The sequence below is a fragment of the Macaca mulatta genome, chromosome 7 (genome assembly GCF_049350105.2).
Source record: "Macaca mulatta isolate MMU2019108-1 chromosome 7, T2T-MMU8v2.0, whole genome shotgun sequence".
Lineage (NCBI taxonomy): Eukaryota > Metazoa > Chordata > Mammalia > Primates > Cercopithecidae > Macaca > Macaca mulatta.
The window spans coordinates 73,419,658-73,438,677 of NC_133412.1; the positions used below are offsets into that span (position 1 = coordinate 73,419,658).

At 44.7% G+C, this 19,020-nt stretch overlaps 1 protein-coding gene across 2 annotated transcripts in view; it reads left to right on the forward strand.

Moving 5' to 3' along the window:
- The first annotated feature begins 9,624 nt into the window (after positions 1–9,624).
- BNC1 (basonuclin zinc finger protein 1) overlaps positions 9,625–19,020 on the forward strand; it is a 28,985-nt gene continuing 19,589 nt past the window's right edge. Inside the window, exon 1 of one of the 2 annotated variants that reach the window (XM_015142893.3) lies at positions 9,625–9,797. In XM_015142893.3, coding sequence (XP_014998379.3) covers positions 9,699–9,797 — 99 coding nt within the window. In that variant the 5' untranslated portion in view covers positions 9,625–9,698. Of the gene's footprint in view, positions 9,798–10,645; positions 11,180–19,020 lie in introns of those variants that run through there. The other variant, XM_001111612.5, reaches the window with a different exon arrangement.

Consider the following 19,020-nt stretch of genomic DNA (forward strand, 5'->3'; position numbering starts at 1 on the left):
AGGAGAATCGCTTGAACCTGGGAGGCAGAGGTTGCAGTGAGCCGAGATCATGCCACCGCACTCCAGCCTGGGCGACAGAGGGAGACTCCATCTAAAAATAAAAATAAAAATAAATATACAAAAATTAACCGCCATGGTGGTGCGCACCTGTACTCCTGGCTACTCGGGAGGCTGAGACATGAGGATCACTTGAATCTGGGAGGTGGAGGCTATAGTGAGCCAAGACTATATCATTGCACTCCAGCCTGGACAACAGAAGAAGACTATGTTTAAAAAAAAAAAAAAAAAGTCCAGGAGTGGCGGCCCACGCCTGTAATCCCAGTGCTTTGGGAGGCTGAGGCAAGTGGATCATGAGGTCAGGAGGGCGAGACCATCCTGGCCAACACAGTGAAACCCCATCTCTACTAAAAATACAAAAATTAACCGGGCGTGGTGGCGGGCACTTGTAGTCCCAGCTACGCGGGAGGCTGAGGCAGGAGAATGTTGTGAACCTGGGAGGTGGAGCTTGCAGTGAGCCAAGATTGCGCCACTGCACTCCAGCCTGGGTGACAGAGCGAGACTTCCATCTCAAAAAAAAAAAAAAAAAAAAAAAAAAAAGCTCAATATTAGTAATAACTTGTGGAATAAACAAATAACTTTAATTCATCTCCCTCATTTTACAGATGAGAAAACTGAGGCCCCAGGAGGGTAAATGTATTGCTCAAAGTCACCAAAGCTAGTGTACACCTAGTCAAGGCTTCCTACTTCCTTACAAAACCATACTCAATGTGGAAGTCCTTCTCAGTATTCCCAGAGGCAGCTCATTATTTTATTATCTCACAACCATTTAAGTGGCGTTTGTCATTGTTTGGTTGATGGGATGAAATATCTTTGAATGAATACAGTTGAATGAATAAAGGGAGTGGTTAAAATCTTCCTTGAGGCCTAGAGGGATTTACTTATTGGAAATACACCACATGTCTTTTCAAGGCACATCCAAGGAATCTGGTCCTGTAACGTTATTCTAGCCAGTTTGCCAACATCTCATTGTTCTCTCCTCTTGTGGTACTGTGGTCTCATTTTCTTTAAAACTCAGAAAATCAGGAAGAAACACAAACACACACATATTAGTTATCTACCCATAGTCACTATGGATTTTTCCAGACTCCCTAGGAATAAAGAAATTAATGAACTTTCAACTGAATAGTACAGAGGCTTTTAAAACCTTACCAACTACTATCCTTAAAGAAAAATGGAAACATCTCCCCCAAAGGTTATTGTCAGTTATGGAATTCAACTTAAGGAGGAAGGTGGTGACATGCTTCTCTTTCCCACTGGACCCAAATTTCAAAGCTTCAAATGTGTGGTAAATCTAACCAAAGATAAAGATTTGCAGGTGTTTTTTGCATAAAAGCAAGAAGGGCAGATGCATCTGAAACGTGCTTCTAACCAAATACGACATCTGCAATCCATTAGGGGTGTCCTGATGAAGGAAAGTGAGAGGAGAGGTTCAGGCAGAAAGCTTGCTCTGCACAAACACCAGCCTGAGGATGTGTCCAACCCTCTGTCAGAATCTCAGGACACCAAGGTCCTAAGAAAGGTGACCTTTCCAGGGGAAACTTACATTTCTGCCAAATAACCCAGTTCCTCTTCTTTCTTGCCTTCTATCAAGTTATCTTTGAAATGTCAGTGCCTTCTCTTTACTCAAGTACGCCTACATGTTTTAGTATTTAAGACTTGGCAGCCACCTCAGATAAAGAGAACACTCCCTGCTTTGAGTGTGTGGACCTTCCTTTCCCAACACTCACGGAGAGCGATCTGTGTCCTGATTCAGCTACTTACACTCCCACAGAACAAAGTAGAATTGTCACCACGAACATTACTTGCAGGTTACTCAGTGGTTGTTATACGCCTGTCCTGGACTCCCAAGAAAAACCACTAACTTTTATTAAAGTGTTTGTAGCAAAGTCTGTTGCAAAACATCCATGATTGTGAAAATGACTCCAAGGTATGTGATTCTTAGAACGGACGTTCAGAAGGACACTCAATTTTGTTCATATATAGGATCCATGGTCAGGGCTTGCTTCAGACCTCCCTTTGCAAGTCTTACATAGAGCTTCAGCAACTGGGCTCAAATTAAACATAACGTGTAATTGGAGTGCTCCTTAAATGAATTCTCTCAATGGGCATACCAAGTCTGTTTCCTGTATAATGTCTCTTACTTGCTTACTGGCCTTTTGATAAACCATTAGAGCTGGAGCATTTTGTTAATTACTAAACACCTGGTGACAGACAAAACTGGCCTGTTAAAACTTGTGCTGTAATTTGAGGATTAAAAGCCACACCTCTGGAAAACATCAGTATCAAAACTGATTTGGTGTTGGAGACAAGGTTTAGAAGCCACAGTTTGACAAAGTAGATTTCCAAGCACAATTAGCAATTACATTTTTAGAAGTCTTCTATTAACACCATTTACAAGAAGGTACTTTTAAGGAGCTACAAGTCAGGAATATGTGTTTAAATTTCTTCATTTATACATGTATAGGTAAAGTCCACATTTAAGAAGCACCTACAGTGTACAGATGAGCACTGTGCTAGATACAGCAAAAATCAGCAGTCCTGGGCCGGGTGCAGTGGCTCATGCCTATAATCCCAGCACTTTGGGAGGCTGAAGCGGGCAGATCACTTGAGGCCAGGAGTTAAAGATCAGCCTGGGCAACATGGTGAAACCCCATCTCTACTAAAAACACAACAATTAGCTGAGTGTGGTGGCACACACCTGTAATCCCAGTTATGTGGGAGGCTGAGGCATGAGAATCTCTTAAACCCAGGGGGCAGAGGTTGCAGTGAGCCAAGATCACACCACTGCACTCCAGCCTGGGTGACAGAGCAAAACTCTGTCTCAAAAAAAAAAAAAAAAAAAAAAAAGCCAGGAACAGTGGCTCATGCCTGTAATCCCAGCACCCAGCACTTTGGGAGGCTGAGGCGGGCAGATCACAAGGTCAGGAGCTCAAGACCAGCCTGGCCAACATAGTGAAACACCATCTCTACTAAAAATATAAAAATTGCCCAGTTGTGGTGGTTGGCGCATAAAATCCCAGTTACTCCAGAGGCTGAGGCAGAATTACTTGAACCTGGGACGCGGAGGTTGCAGTCAGTCCAGATGGCACCACTGCACTCCAGCCTGGGTGACAGAGCAAGACTCTGTCTCGGAAAAGAAAAACAACAACAACAACAACACAGTCCCTAACCTCCTAATCTCGTAACCCAATGAAGAAAATGTTATTAAAAAAATCAAAGTATGTGGTCAGTGCATTTCTGGAAAATATTTTACTTAATATTAAGGAAAAAAATAATGATTACAACATCAATGTACTTTGATTGGAAAAATCTCTTCACTTGACCCAGGGTTTGTGGATTGAAGGTCTGTGTCAGGAGGTTCTCTCCTAATCCTCCATCACCAATGTCATCTAAAAGTGCAAATAATGAACAAAGACTGTCATGACAGAGAACAGTTGGTATTTCACTTGTCCTTCAGCCAGAATAATCTTCCAGTAAAACCTAATGTAAGTTTCTATATCAGTTGAGAAGCTTTCTCTCAAAAATAAGAAAAAAACCCATCTCAAACTGGCTTAAATGACAAAAGTGATTTAATTTTTCACAGATCCATAAAGGCCAAAGGCTTCAGGCGTGAATCAGAGCTCCAGTTGAATTTCTCTACAATTCTTTCAGCTCTCATCTCCACATGTCAGCTCTATTCCCAGTCTGATTTCACTTTATTATTTACAAGATGCCAGAAACAACAGGGATTACATGTTTTCCTTCTTCACCCCATGGGGAAAAAAAAAGAACTCGGCAATTCATGCCCATCAAACAAAAGTTCTGAGCTTTGAGTTGATTGGACCACCTGGAACCGATTCCTGTGCCCAGGAAAATACCTTGGTGCTGATTGGTTTAGGCATGGGTCACCTGAGCCAATCACCTATGGGATTGGGGTTGACTGCCCAGAGAACATGGCTGTTACACTGTGGAGAAGGAATGAATGGAAGGGTGAAGAGGCCAGTCACACATCATACTGCCTGCTATAATCTTTTTTCATGCACAGCTTAGATTGCTAATTAATTTTTTTATTCAATATCAGACATAAACTCTATAAAGGGGAATCTGTTGTCTATAAAATTCCTAAGTCAGACATTTAAAGATGGTTTTACTTTTTCAAAAACATAACAAAATGGGTAACTCAAATTTTATTTTTTTTACAGAGTTCTCTCTTCCCTTAAGAATATATAAAAATTATCTCCCTAAAAATGTTTTTACCATTTGATATCAGTGAGTGAGAATGATTCAAAATTTGTCCTATAGCCCATCTTCCCTAACCCTTTTATTCTCAGTTTCCAAAAGCAATATGACCTAACCAAATATACTCTTCTTCACCTTGGATAATGGATCATTAAATCTGCAGAAGACACCATGTTCCAAGGCATAATGAACTTTAAAAGTTTTCTGAGATACGTTCACCAGCCTCCCAAAACCCATCTAAGCAGGACCTGTCCTGTCCTCATGAAACTCACCCCAAATTCACCAACTCAATCTGTAAAGTGCCTAGTTTAAGGGATTTTCAACAACTAAGTATTTCTTCCACATGTGTAGTACTAAACCAGGGATATCCAATCTTTTGGCTTCCCTGGACCACATTGGAAGAAGAACTGTCTTGAGCCACACATCAAATACACTAACTCTAACGACAGCTGATGAGCAAAAACACAAAACAAAACAAAAAACTCATAATGTTTTAAGACAGTTTACGAATTTGTGTTGGGCTGCATTCAAAGCTGTCCTGGACCACATGTGGCCCACAGAACTTAGACTGGACAAGCTTGTTACTAAACAGTGTCCAGGGATAAGTTCACCTGCAGTATTTTCTTCCTACTGCCTTGGTGATGAAAGAATGAGTTGTCTGGAAGGCAAGCCACCGCCTTCTTGTGACTGTTGTTGACTGTTTAAAGGCCATGGACAACAGCCTAAATGAGAAGCTAACCTCACACACCCCAGACATACCAAAACAATGGTAGCCAAACTTGCAATATTTATTCCAAGCATTCCACTTGAAAAAAATCACTGTAAGCCTTCAATTCGTCTGTTTCAGAAATGAGAATTTTCTGGTTGCAGAAGGTGCCACTGAGGCTCACAAGTTGCACCACTGGCAGCCACATTCAGGCAAGCAGTTAGAATCAGGCCCCCGTTTGTTTTCACTTACGAATTTACCATTGTATTTATCACTTCCTTACTGACACCAACTCCCACCACCCCCTTGAGATCTGGCAATCTTTGGCAAAACCCAAAATGCCAGGCACAGTGCATTTGACTCTGAGTAGAAGGACCTGCAGGGTATTTTGCTCCCTTCAACCCCAGGCCTTGTGTGAGAGATTGAGGAACAGGGACAATTTTTTGCCACCAAAACCCAGGGCCACATTTGGGATGGCCTCATCTCCTCTCCCTCAAAAGAGAGCAGCCCTGAAGAGGGGAAATTGTGACACCTGTGCCAGGTTTGTGGCAGGCTAGCCTGCCCCCAAGCAGACAGCTGCGTGGGGGGGCCAGTTTGGCCCAAGTGCTGCTTAGTCAGGCTTTAACACCGAGCCAAGTTGCAGATGTGCCCAGACCTGCCGCCACCAGGTGTCTGTCTCTGGGCTGGGAGGTGATGGCACAAATGTGACTCTTGCCTCCTGCTGTTTCCTGACACCTCAGAGGAATGTGGAGGACTCAGGAGAGGACACTGCAGAAGGCCACTGACAGGGCCACTGCTCTTTGCACACCCTGCTATTTTAAAAGCCTTTACCTGCCCTGCCCCTTTGGCCCTCACCCTGTTTTTCTGCCAACAGCCCCAGGGCTGGCTCCTCCTCCAGGCCGCTGGTGGGCTCAAGTGAGAGGCGGCTACCTCCTCAGGCAGATTACCTGCTTGCCTGACCTGCTGTAGTATCAAGATGTTCCCATTGTTAGTGCCCAAACCTCCATAGCTAAAAGGTGTGTTTTTTTTTTCTAATATGATTTCCATGATTAAAAATATTCTTTAAAATTTTTTTCAAGCTCATCTGTCCCCACTGGGGAAAAACTTCTTGTGAGAATTAGTTTCCTAAGAAGAGGCTATTCTGTATTTAACAGAATTATTTATCGACAACTGGAGGGGGTCTTCTATGGTGTAAATATTAGAAAGGTTTACCTGCCCGTTTGCGGACTTCAGATCCAACACAAAAAGGTTGTCTAATCTCAGAGTGTTTTTCGAGAATTTCATTTAAAACTTAGGGAGGTTATAAGCTGTTCTCCATCAGGAGTGATGTTCATGCTACAAATATTTATTGCACATCTATTATGTGCTACAATCCCAGGCCTCAAGAAGACATCACTATATAGCAGAGTGTGGAAATGAATAGCACATTGGCCAGATTCAGCTCGCAAACATTTTCTTTGACTCATACCATATTTATCAGTTGCCAACTTTTAAACATCAGAACATTTACAGCTTCTCTTGAAAACTCAAGAAATCAGGCAAAACTGAGCCCACGTTCCTGGCTGATGACAAGTTTAGTAACTACTGCCCACTTCAGATAGGCACCGGCTCTGGGTTCACATGACCCCCCACCTCTCTGCTTTCCCCTGACTCAGCCTGCCCAGCCCCTCAGCATTTGTCACTGATTCTCAGGATGGGGACTGACAACACATTCACCCTGGGAAATGCCTCAGTCAGAGACACAGCAACCCAACCAAGCCCTGCATCTCAGAAGAGCTGATTCTTACCTCCTTATCATCAGGTCACAAAGATTTCATTATTTTGTATCTTCTCAATCTCCCAATTTTTAATAAAGTTTCTTTTAGTCCTTGATAATGTAAAGTTAGGGAAGACAATCTGTTTTTATCACTTGCCAAGACAAGGAACTTGCCACAAAAGAAAATGGCAAGGTTGAAACATAGAAGCAAAACGCGAGGACTTTGCAAGAGCAGGATGGGCTCTCAGAAATGCTCTCATTTGCCAGATGAAAAAGCTGAGGTCTACAGGAGGGAAAGGGCCATGCTAGACCCCACTGGTAACCGGGAGGAAAATAGGAAGATGGTCTGGGTAGTCTTTACCCAGCCAGTACCACACTCCTGTCTACAGGCACAGGTGGTTTCTCTGTTCCTGTTTCTACTTACATTTCCAAGGAATGGCAGAGAAGCCCATCAGACCTGAGAAATAAATTTGAGGACTGATTTCAGAGGTCATATGGTACTATCAGGTACATGATTTAAAATGAACCTGCAAAAGATTAATTAGTAATTTTTATCTCGACCTACTGATTCTCTCTATATGGGTCCAAATCATCATATTTGAAAAAAGTATATCTGTCCATCCCAACGGTACATGTTGGAAGAGGCAGCTTGTTTTCATGTTTTCAAATTATATACTGCCAAAATCCTTCTTGTGTTTGTAGCTAGGAACAGAGTTGATCCTGATATTTGTTGCTAGCAGAAAGTTTTACTAAAACACATATAATTGCAATAATAAAACACATATAATTTAGTTGCAATTAATACAAAGATAATGATCAAAACCTTCAACTGGACAGATTAAAGTTATTTAAGTGGACCACCGCCTGGGACATAGACATTGTGGTGTGTTTATAATAAGCATAGGTGGCATTTAGTAATATTGTAATCAAGGATCTCTCTTGGTAACAATATTATTGTAGGTAAGAAATTTAAGTTAATCCAAAAATTGGTTTTAGATGCAGCAGAAAGGAAAGGGGGAGAAGGTCTGTAGAACAGAGACTGTTTTATTTAGTCCTACCAATCTGGCCTGAGACAGGCTTTCATATCTGCTTTTATAGACGAGGAAAGCGGGGCCAAGAAAGCTGACTTTCTCAGCCAATTTCCAGTTGCTAGGAATGAGCTATCCCCGGGTCACTCTGACTTCAAAACCAGAGGTTTGTCTGCTACCGTATCTCATAGCACAGAAGCCACTAAGATGAGTAATGACCAAAGGAGTTAAGACAAGCACACAACACAACTAGGCTACAGAATGCAACAGGCACGATGAAAGAGGCAAAAAAAAAAAAAAAGTGTTTGGGGGTCACAACAGGGCAAAAGCACATCGCACATCGAGTGGAGGCTTGGTGGATCGGGGAAGGTTTTTGAGATGTGGTGATATTCCAGAAAGTCCTTGAAAGATGCACTGTGTTACAACAAACAGAGAAGGAGGCGCTAGAAGAAAGGCATAAATACCGGGGCATGGAGGAATGAGAGGTAAGCAGCTTAGATGCGGAATCAATCAAGCAAAGCTATATCATGAAGTCAGCTACATGAAAAAAACAAAACGGATCTCCCCCCAGGGCAAGGTCCATCACGTGAGGCCAGGAGACTTCATGCCTGGTACAAGGAAAGGCGCCACACATCAGGTCCAGGACACTCGCCTGCGTGTCCACCCCAGGAGAGGCAGTAGGACCCGCTGGACCCCAGGACGCCCAGACACCCACACTTTCTTCGTCGTGCACCCTGTTCCCTCCTTTCCCTCCTCTTCCCCTCAGAAGCCTTCCACCTGCCTGTGCCTTCCATAGCCACAACCAGGCACACTCTGGGTGGCTGAGGGCAACTCACTTCATCTTCCTTTTCCTCTCAGAGAGGGAAGGAAGAGCTTTGTTTCCTTTTCAAGGATCCCCACCAGCAGCAAGGCAGGTGGAAGAAACTGGGGGAAGAGGAAGCAGGACCCCGACCCCCTCCCAGTCTAGCCTTTAGAGACTCCTTTTAAGGAGCAGTAGAGGCTGGGAGAGCCTGCCCTGCCCTGGGGCAGCAGAAACCCGGGCGCCGCTGTAGCAGCTGTGGGCGATCTCCGTCAGCTCCTGGGCTCCAGGATCCTGCGGCCTCAGCCCCTCCGCCTCTGCTCTCGGGGCCACCACCGCCAGTTGGCCTCTCCAGGGCACTTCATTTCATTCCGTCCCTAGCATCCAATAAGACGCGAAAAACTTAATCCCCATATTACAACTGAAGCCACTGAGGCCCAGAGAGCAAAGCCATTTGTCCTGGGAAAGTGGTCAAGCTGGGACTTTTCTCTTTAGACCACCCAAGGGAAGGTGTGTGTGTGAGGGGCTGGGGGGAGAGCTTGTTTGAGTTCTTAAGAAAACCTGGCGACCCCCTTTTTCCACCTCCCGGGACGCTCGTCCCGCACTTTCTCGGGAATGAGGTTTCTGCAGGCGAGGGCGGCGCTGCCTTCTTCCTCGGCGGCAGTGAGACCCCGATGGCGCCCCAGGGTAGGAGGGGAGGCCGAATCATCTGAGAAGAGCGCCAGAGAACTTCAGAGCGTTTCGCCCTTCCCCGGGAGAGGCAAACACCGACACGTCTGTGTCTTTTACCAACAAGTGCCTTCAAGCCCGGCGGGGGCAGACACCTCCGCGCCGGCCGCCGGCTAGGTCTCCGCGGTCTGCGGGGCCACGGCCTCGCCTCAGCTGCGCTGATTTAGGGCGTTATCCGGTCCCGGGGCGGGAGGCGGCCTCCCGGGCGGCGCAGCAGGGCCCGCAGCGTGGGGCGACCGGGCGGTGGGCGGAGGGGGAGGGGCGGAGGGGCGTCCCCGGGGCGCAGGGGGCGGGCGTGCGGGCACACGCGGTGCGCGGCGGGGGCGGCCACCGTGCTGCGCAGCCTGGGCGCCGGGGGAGCCGCCCACTTCGCCGGGTCGGGCCCCGACAGCCGGAGCGTGGATGCGGCGTCGCCCGCCGAGCCGGGGCGGACGCGGGGCGGCCCGGGCCGGGGAGACGCGCCGGGAGCCCCAGCACCGCAGCGGTCGCAGGATGGCCGAGGTAAGCGCGGCGCCCTCCGCGGGCGCGGGGACTCTCTGCGCGCGGGGCAGGCGGCCCGGGACGCCGCTGGGGTCTGGCTCTTGTGGGTACCCGAGGGCCACCTCCCGAGGGCCGGCTGGCTACCTGCGCAGCAGCGTGGCCCTGAGGCGCGGCGGGAGGGACCGTGGTCTCCGGCCGGGAGGGTGGGGGGTCGCTGGGACCCGTCCCCGCCCGACATCCCGGAGCCGGCAAACGGTCTCGGCGCCGGGGCAGCGGGTGCGTCGGAGGTGCCGACGGGCGAGCCTGTGGAAACTGGCGGCGGCACTCGGGTCCCCTACACGCCACTCCCCGCCGCCCGCACCCCGGGCTTCAGCCCAGGACGTTGGGACTTGCTGTTTCCCCCTGTGGGGGTCGACCCCTTCTTTTTTTTTTTTTTTTTTCTTTTACCTCAGAATTTGTGAAACAGCTGATATTTCACACTGGCCGTCTTTCTCCCCGGGGATTATTTCTCTGGAGAACGGGCGCGCGGCAGCCTCCGGTCACTCTGAGGAGCATTGCGGGGACGGGCGGGTGGCCGTGAGGAGGCTCCCGTCCATTGCGGGACAAATCTTTTGTAGAGCAACAACAACAAAACACAAAACAAACTTCAAAAAACCCACAAAAACAAAAAACCCACGACTGAAAATCGCTAGACAGGTCCGGTCCGAAAGCTTCCGGGACGTGGACCGAGCGCTGAGCGTGTGCGGGGCAGATTTGACCAGCTTCACGACCGACCCTGGAGTCCTTGCCGCGGCTCCGCGCGAGGTGGCCCGTCTTTCAGAAAGCGCTGGGACGGGGCTAAGGCGCTTGGGCTCCGGGGTGGAAGCCGGGCCGAGCCGCGTCCGCCGCTCCGAGGTTTCCCTGGAGCGACAGGAAGTCGGCCCGGGCTGCGGAGCCCGCCGCCGCGCCCGCCGCCTCCTTCAGGGGTTTGCCTGGGAAGCGCCGGGACGGGAAGCCCCCGCCCCCAACTTGGAGCTCCCTTAACAGTCCGGCCCAGCCCGGCCTCGGGACCTGCGAGCGCCTCGCTCGCCCATCTCGGGAGCGCCCCGTCGGTTCCGTGCTGGGAGCCGGGCGGCGGCGGGGCTGGGGCTGCGGGCGGAGGAGGCGGCGGCTGCGGGGTCTCCCGCTGCTCCTTCGCAGCCGCCGCCCAGACCCGGAGCCCCGCCGCCGCCTGGCTTTGCCTGAGCTCCTCAGGATTTGTCAGCCAGATGTGACAAGATTGTGGCGAGGCGAGTGAAGGAGATCTGATATTAATCAGCGCGTAGCTCCGAGCCAAACTTTCTCAAATGCGGTGTAGAAACATGTTCTTCTCATTTAAGGCATCTCTTTGTGGCTGCAGGGCTGCCACCGCTCCAAGCCTGACAGTTAAGTGGAATGCCTTCTCCCAGCCTTAATTGTGTGAGTGAAGTTGCGTGCGTTTAGGGGGTGGGAGGATCAGACGCTCGGGGGTTCGGTAAGGTCCCCTGGTTTTATGGCTGTGCTCGCCGCAGCCCTCTGAAGGCCAGGGCATTTAAATCGGCCCAGACGCCTGGTCTCAGCCAGGCCTCTGCTGTTAACACTTAAGGGGTCTAAAAGAGGCCCCACCGGTGTCCTGGGAATCCCTGTCAGAGAGAAAGAGAGAGAGTGTGTGTGTGTGTGTGTGTGTGTGTGTGTGTGTGTGTGCGCGCGTGAGAGAGAACATGTGTTGCTGCATAGGACCACAGAGCAGATGTAGCAACAATTTTTAAAAAAATATATTCTTTTCATCAAAGCGACAAGATTTCTGCTTGACAGTAAGTGAACTGAAAAAAAGCATTTGGCAGATTTTTTTTTCATTCGCTGTTTATTGTTTTAATTTGCTATTCGATTTTATGGGATCTCTTCATAAGATTCTAAGAGTCTTCGACCCTGAGTTTGCAAATACTTGTTTATGTATTGAAACTTTTGTTCAGTGATAGATACACTGACTCTCTTTTCAATGATCCCTTCCCAAATTCGTTGATACACATTATTAAAACCTTGTTAAAATAGTTTATGTCAAAATAAAATTGTGTACATCCTATAAAAGAACGTTACTTCATATGTTACAAATTGTACTGGATTTGATTTACTCTTTAAAGAGGTGTGAAAAGCTAGCTTCCCCTTTTGTGATGATGAATTTTGAGAAATAACTATTCTTTTTGGCATAATCAGATGGTTAAAACGAGTAAGATACGAGTCATCATTTGATTTCTCATCTAATAAGTTTGCTAACTAATTTCACCAAGAAACTATTACTATTTCTAGTCAACTGTTGGTTGAACATGTTCCTGTTGTAGTTAAATGCTGAGATGAGGTGGTGAAATCTTCACCTAGCACACATGCTGCTCACACTTTGGAAACTTGTAATTATGTTCAGGCGTCTGCATAATTTAATTTAAATATCGTCTGTACCTATAGTGTCCCTTCAGACTAGTAAGGATTTAGGGACCTTCTCCTCCGTCAGAAGGTGGTTAAAGTTGTTCTTTGGCCGTTGATATCTACCAAAATGTGAAACAGTGATCTTTTTGCTGTGGTTATAGTTCACATTAGAAATATTGACTAAGATGAAGTAGTTGCCTTGGAAGCGTGAGATTTACTAGAGGGCTATTCTATTTTTTTACTGCATCTCCCACATGTAGCAGTTAGGCCTGCATCCCAGGCCCATGCCCACTTTCTGTACCTCAAGATCATCAGAGTGGAAAGGTGATCCAACCCGACAGATGAGAGAGAAAAGGCATACAGGTTTCCCTGAGTAACAAAATAATTGTCCCTAAGCACACATTTGTCATTTATGAATGCCTAGGGATAAGTATAAACAGGGGAGCATTTTAAAAGTTCAGTTTGTCAGTAAAAGTAAACTGCAGCTTAAGGAGGGGGGGACAGAAGTGTCTTTTAGCTTCTGTATGTGGCTTTAGAAGTAATTTTGACATGGCCATTAAAAGGGATGCCCTGAAGGTTCCACAGGGTAAATTACTTACAGGAGTGTTCTTCACCTCAGGGTGAATTTTCTCTACAGATGTCATTTAGAGTGGGTTACTTTTGTCAGAAACTGTCCTTTTTAGAAAGAACTGAAAATACCCTAGCTAAGGTAAAATCTCGATGAGCCACCCATCTTTTTGGTATCTAAAATGAAGATTTACGGAGTTGGTACTTCTTTAAAAATTACCTAATTACAAGTATTCTGCAGAGTTTTTGTTTCTTTATTTTTGATGACTTCTCTGAGAAATGTTAAAGATAACTGGATTCTGCTCAAAAGAAGCATCTGGAAAGCGTTTCTTTTTCCTTTTAAACTGGTTTCCACCTGAAAACCTTATTTCTGCATATCTTGTCATTCTTTGAAGTCCTTTTCCTAATTCTGGAAATTCCAGGATTCCAATGTGGCACCATTTCTCCGCACAGACACATGCCTATTTTAGCCAAAGAGGGTGGGTATAAACAGAGAACAGACTTGCTTCTCCAGGGTCCAATTTGAGGCTTTCTCAAACCTCACATAGTTAGTTATAGGCAAACAGACTGTCACTCTTGCCGTCCACACATGGACTCATTATTATAAACCAGCCTAACAAATCACAGGAGGACTCTGCCTTGGGGAAATGATAATTTCATTCGACTAATGTGAAACAAAAGAGAGATGGAGAAATAAAATGTGAGGGTCAGGTCCAAACAGCCCTGTCCATAGGGAAATAGTTGCCTTAGGTAAACTAATTCAGGGTTCTAACATTTTTTCATATAGTTAGATTAGTTTGGTTGTCTTCTCTTACAGATTATTTGTGTGATCCTACCAAATACTCAAACCCAGTTTTTTTTCTAGCTGTACATCAGCTTCCAGAAGTGTTGTCCTTGTTCTGTAGTTCTCTTATTGTTTCTTGCATTATTCATTATGAAGGTAAAATTTTTATACTGTCAACTCTTAACATTTCATGATACTTCATGCTGAATTTGAAGAAAGTGATCGGGATGACATAATTAACTAAGTTTGATCTTTTCTTTTTAAAAACTTAGTTCCGAAAACCTAGTTCTCGTTAAGTCCCCAAAAGAAATGTTTTACAAAACTTTACTTAGAAATGTTCACGATTTCGTCTTTATTTTGTATCAGCAGCAGTAGTGAAGTTGCATTGCTCATGTAACTTAAGTAAAATTACGCTAAAATATAAGTGTTTTGCTCTGTATTTTTTTTCCCTCAGGCTGATTCAACTATGTTCAGAAAGTTCCCTTTAAATGCAATTAATATCTTTTGGTTTTTTGTTACCAAGGGTTTCTAAAGATTACCTGTGAGGTTTCCCAAATTTAGGTTATAAAGGAAAAAATATATCCATATAATTTACATTTCTGTACAGTTCTTAAATTTTTTTAAAGAAATATTTGGCTTGGCTTTTAAGGTAATGTTTGCATGTTTTTCAGCTATTTTATATATTTTCAGTTTTTAAAACTAATAATTTTAAGAAAAAAAGCTCATACATTAAATTATTTTGGCACAGAGTTTATACTTTGATTCATAGACATCAAAAGAACCAGTATTTTCCCCATCACTGACTTTGAACTAAGCAGCAAGAGAACACTACAGATGTGTCATGCATACTTTAAACTCACAGGTAGACTCAGCCCAGTATCTGTCACTTGAAGGAGCTCTACCTCCCACCTGCCCTTTCTCCGCCAGACCCTTCTCCATGCCCTCAGTCTTCTTTGTTTTCTTATTTCATCCTCATACTTGCAGTGAGAAGTCAGATTTTGTCCATTCTCCTTTAGTGTTGTATTTATATTGCAAATGCTGTCGGGCTCCCCACATCCCCTTTCAAACATGCTTGTGGTAAACAGTGCCTCCCCATTGTTTAAAAAGCTAATGGTCCTATGAACCCAATAAAGAGACTCTTGGCTGCCCATCTGGACAGCCCAGGCCCACCTTATGTTGTCTTTCAAGGTAGGTCTCACTGCCCATAACAGACCTGTGCTCTGTGGCCCAGGCTCCTTGGCCTGACACATATGTACATGGTAAGCTTTACTTGGTACCTAGGCTTGTGGTATTTCCTACATGCACTCACTGATGAGAATATGCCTTCTTCCTGGAGGAAGCCCTCTCTGGCCTCCCTGTACAACCTTGACTTCTCCATTTCTCCTATTTCACTCAGACTATTTAATTTGGGGGAGAGTAGGAGTTTGACTTATTTTATTTTTTTCACTTTTTATTTTAGAATTATTTCAAACAATCAAAATTAGAATTGCTTAATGAAACTTGGTAATATGTGCTTGGGGATTCAACAGTTACCAACTTTGGGCCAGTCTCATTTCATCTATATTTCCTACCCATTCTCCCCATTGTAACCAACACTGGATTACTTTAAAGCAAATCCTAGGCATTGTATAATTTCATTCATATATATTGTAATATGAAGCTCTAAAATGCAAAGGCTCTTTTTTAAAAAACCAGAGCAATATACCATAGAGCACCTAAAACATTAACAATAACTGTAATGTCATTTAATTTCCAATTAGTATTCAAATTTCCTTGATTACCTGCTAACTTTATATTACAGTTAGTTTCTTCAAATCAGGATTCAAGTAAGGTCCATACATTGTCTTTTTTAATATATAGGTTCATACTTTACTTTTTTCCTTACAATTTATTTGTTGAAAAAGCTGGATCATTTGTCCTGTAGAGTGCTCCCTGGTCCGAATTTCAATGATTATTTCCTTGTAGTATCATTTAAACATTACTCTATCTCCTGTATGTTCTTCAGTTGGAGTTGAGTAAGAGGCTTGATCCAATTCAGGTTTGAACTTTTTTGTCAGGAACACCAGATGTGTGGTGGGATGTATCCTTCAGTCCAGAGGCAAATGGCCTGGTTGTCATATTTTTCATTAGGAGTTGTGGAATGGTGATACTCTAGTTCTTCATTTATTTGATTCACATTCAGAGAGAATCTTTGTCTCATCAATGATTTTTTTATCCTGAAATACGGGTTATATAGAAAAGGATACATACTTGATTCTTTTCCTTTGTTTGCCAGTTTTCAGAATATTAGTTGGTTTCCTAGCATTTTCTAAAGGTGGCCAATGAGTTTTGTTTGTTTTGCATATATTTTGAATTCCTAGATTTTAACACAGTGAATGACTCATGCTAATTTTTGACAAATCATATTCTGTACTCTGCTGTTTTTGACCAACCCAGTTGTGTGACTTTTCTTGCAGTCATGAAAGTCTTCCTAGAGTCAGACACTGGGAGTTACTCATCTTTATATCTCCATGAAGCTCCCTATGGTTACCAAGTACATGGTAGATGCTTTTGAAACAAATAAAAACTTTGTTAAATAAATGATTATCATTTGGTGAAACTATTAATGTAAGATGATGGCATGACGTGTTGAGTGTCTGCCCCGTGTGTGTTTCTCAAGGTCAGCTAAAGTCCGACACTGTCGTCTGCAGATAAGCTGCCTCACATTAAAGGACTTGATGGGTTTCCCCTCTCTTCTTCCCGGTTGTCCTTATTACCTATTTGGCAAAGGGTGATACTATTTTTCAGAATCCTAGTTGTACCTCTATGGGTTTGCATATGTAAGAAAAACAATGGGAAACTTAAAAAGTGAAAGAAGTGAGTGAGAAGTAAGAGATGGGAAGGTAAGGAGAAAAAAAAAATCCAGTTCTAATAAGGAAAGTGAGAAGTGCAGAGGCAGAGCAGTCCAAAGAGCAGTGGGTTAGAGAACTAACTCCCACCTTTGAATGATGCAGTTTCCTAAACCAGGAAGGCTAGCTCTGCAGCCACAGAAAGAGTAAGAATGACAATTTCATAACAGGCTAAATGAAGCCAGGCTCTCCACCTAGACACCAAAAAGGTGGCCCAGCTGCTTTAAAAGATGTCTTGTTTTATGTGTCCTGATTGGCAGTTTTCGATATGCATGTTAGCAACAATTATCTATATTCAACATTTAAAAAGTACTACTTAGAAAAAACTGGCCAGGTGTGGTGGCTCACGCCTGTAATCCTAGCACTTTGGGAGGCTGAAGTGGGTGGATCATGAGATCAGGAGACAGAGAACATCTTGACTAACATGGTTGAAACCCCATCTCTACTGAAAATACAGAAAATTAGGCGGGTGTGGTGGCATGCGCCTGTAGTCCCAGCTACTCAGGAGGCTGAGGCAGGAGAATTACTTGAACCCAGGAGGCAGAGGTTGTAGTGAGCCAAGATCGCACCACGGCACTCCAGCCTGGGCGACAGAGCGAGACTCTACCTCCAAAAAAAGATTAAAAAGAAAACACTGAATCAGGAGTTCAAGACCAGCCTAAGCAACATAGTGAGACCCCCGTCTCTGCGAAAAACATTTTTTTTTAAATTAGCTGGTTATGGTGGCATGTGCCTATGTGGGGTTTAGGAGGGTGACTAAAGTGGGAGGATCCCTTGAGCCCGGGAAGTAGAGACTGCTGTGAACAGTGATCACTGTCCTCCAGCCTGGGTGACAGAACAAGACCCTGTCTCAAGAAAATCCTGAAGCATTTTAATTATAAAGCTTGGTGGCTTTTAAAAAGTGATTTGTGGTTTGCCAGACTGGGTTCTTTAATTTCAAGTTGAAGAGTTACAATTTTTTCCACTGAGAATCTGGCATAGCCTTAGAATCTCACACACAAGAGAGGACCACAGACTCTAAACTTAATTTCGGTAATCTCTGCTAGTGAGTCATTTTCCACACGGTTTTTACATGGCCCTCTCCACAGTCAACAGGAAGATCAGTGTGTAAACTAGGAACTGCATTTGGCTGCAAATTAAAAGAATTCCTAAATAATAGTTGCTACCCTTTCTTCTCAGCCATTCTTAGGGCGTGACCTCGGTGTTACCTCATAGTCACAAAATGCTGTCTGAGCGCCTGCCATCAGGTTCTTGTTCGAAGAAAGAAGAAGAGGGAAAGGCAGACAGGTTTTACAGTAGAGTCAGCTGCTATTTATGAGTTTTCTATAATACTTCACCCAACAATTTGTATTGTATACCATTGGTCAGTACTTAAGTCACTTGACCACCAACTGAGACTTGGAAGTTAAAGTTCTTTTCACTAAGGCATATGGGGAAAAAGATAACTGGGGGGAAAAGATTAATAATCAGTAAGCATAGTACAGTTCTCTCATAGATTTGTTCAATCATTCATTTACTTTCTCAAATAGTATCAGTGGAGGGCTTACCAAGTATCAGGCTCAGTGCTAGGTGTTGGTTTGGAGTTCTAGTTGTTTCATTGCCTCTTCCAGGAATGATTCATTGTGAAGCACCTTTTATAGGGGCTTTTACCTAGATATTTTTGGTAGCTCTGTGCAGAGGCGGACCACCAGAGCCCAGAAGACCAAAGAACTTACTTGTTGTGGGTCTTCACTGTTTTGATTGATTGCTTCAGCTCACCATCTGTATATCCTCCTTAATATGGCTAACAGGCCTTTGAGGTAGGCATGAGCAGGTTTCCAGCCCATGGTATAGCCAAAGGCACCAAGGCATGGAGCTGAAGTTTTTACATGGCTTAACTGGAAGTAAGACATAGGTTGAGGCCAATCCTAGGTTTTACTACCTCTCAGTGAAAGGTGCCCAGTGAGGTAAAGGGGAAGGAGCTCAGGGTCCCCAGCCCTGCAACCAGAGGTATCTTTTTAACAGGGAGATTATATTCATTTCATACCTTAAAGGGGAAGGAGCTCAGACTCCCCAGCCCTGCAACCAGAGGTATCTTTTTAACAGGGAGATTATATTCATTTCATACCTTAAAAAAAAAAAAAAAGCTTACTGTTAAAATCCAGACTCCTTCACCTGCCCCACAAGGTCCTATGCAGAGTGGTCTCTGTCACCTCTCTTATTCCCATTTTTTGCTAATAACCTCACCAACTTCACTCCAGCTACATTGGCCCCTTAACTGTTCCTTGAACACCCCAGTCTCTATTGCGTCTCAGAGCCTTTGCACTTGCCATGCCTTTTCCCTTAAATACTTCCTCTCTCTCCAGTCTGCACATGACCAACTTGTTGGCATCCCTTGAGACTCAATTCACATGTTACTTCCTCAAAGGCTCTTGGTGATGACTCAATCTTAAAGATTCTTACTCCTGTCCCTATCCCTCCATGCCATCCAGTTATCACTAGCATAGCTTTCTTCTTAGTTCTTTTTTCTTTTTTCTTTTTTGAGATGGAGTCTCTGTCACCCAAACTGGAGTGCAGTGGCACAATCTCGTCTCACTGCAACCTCCGC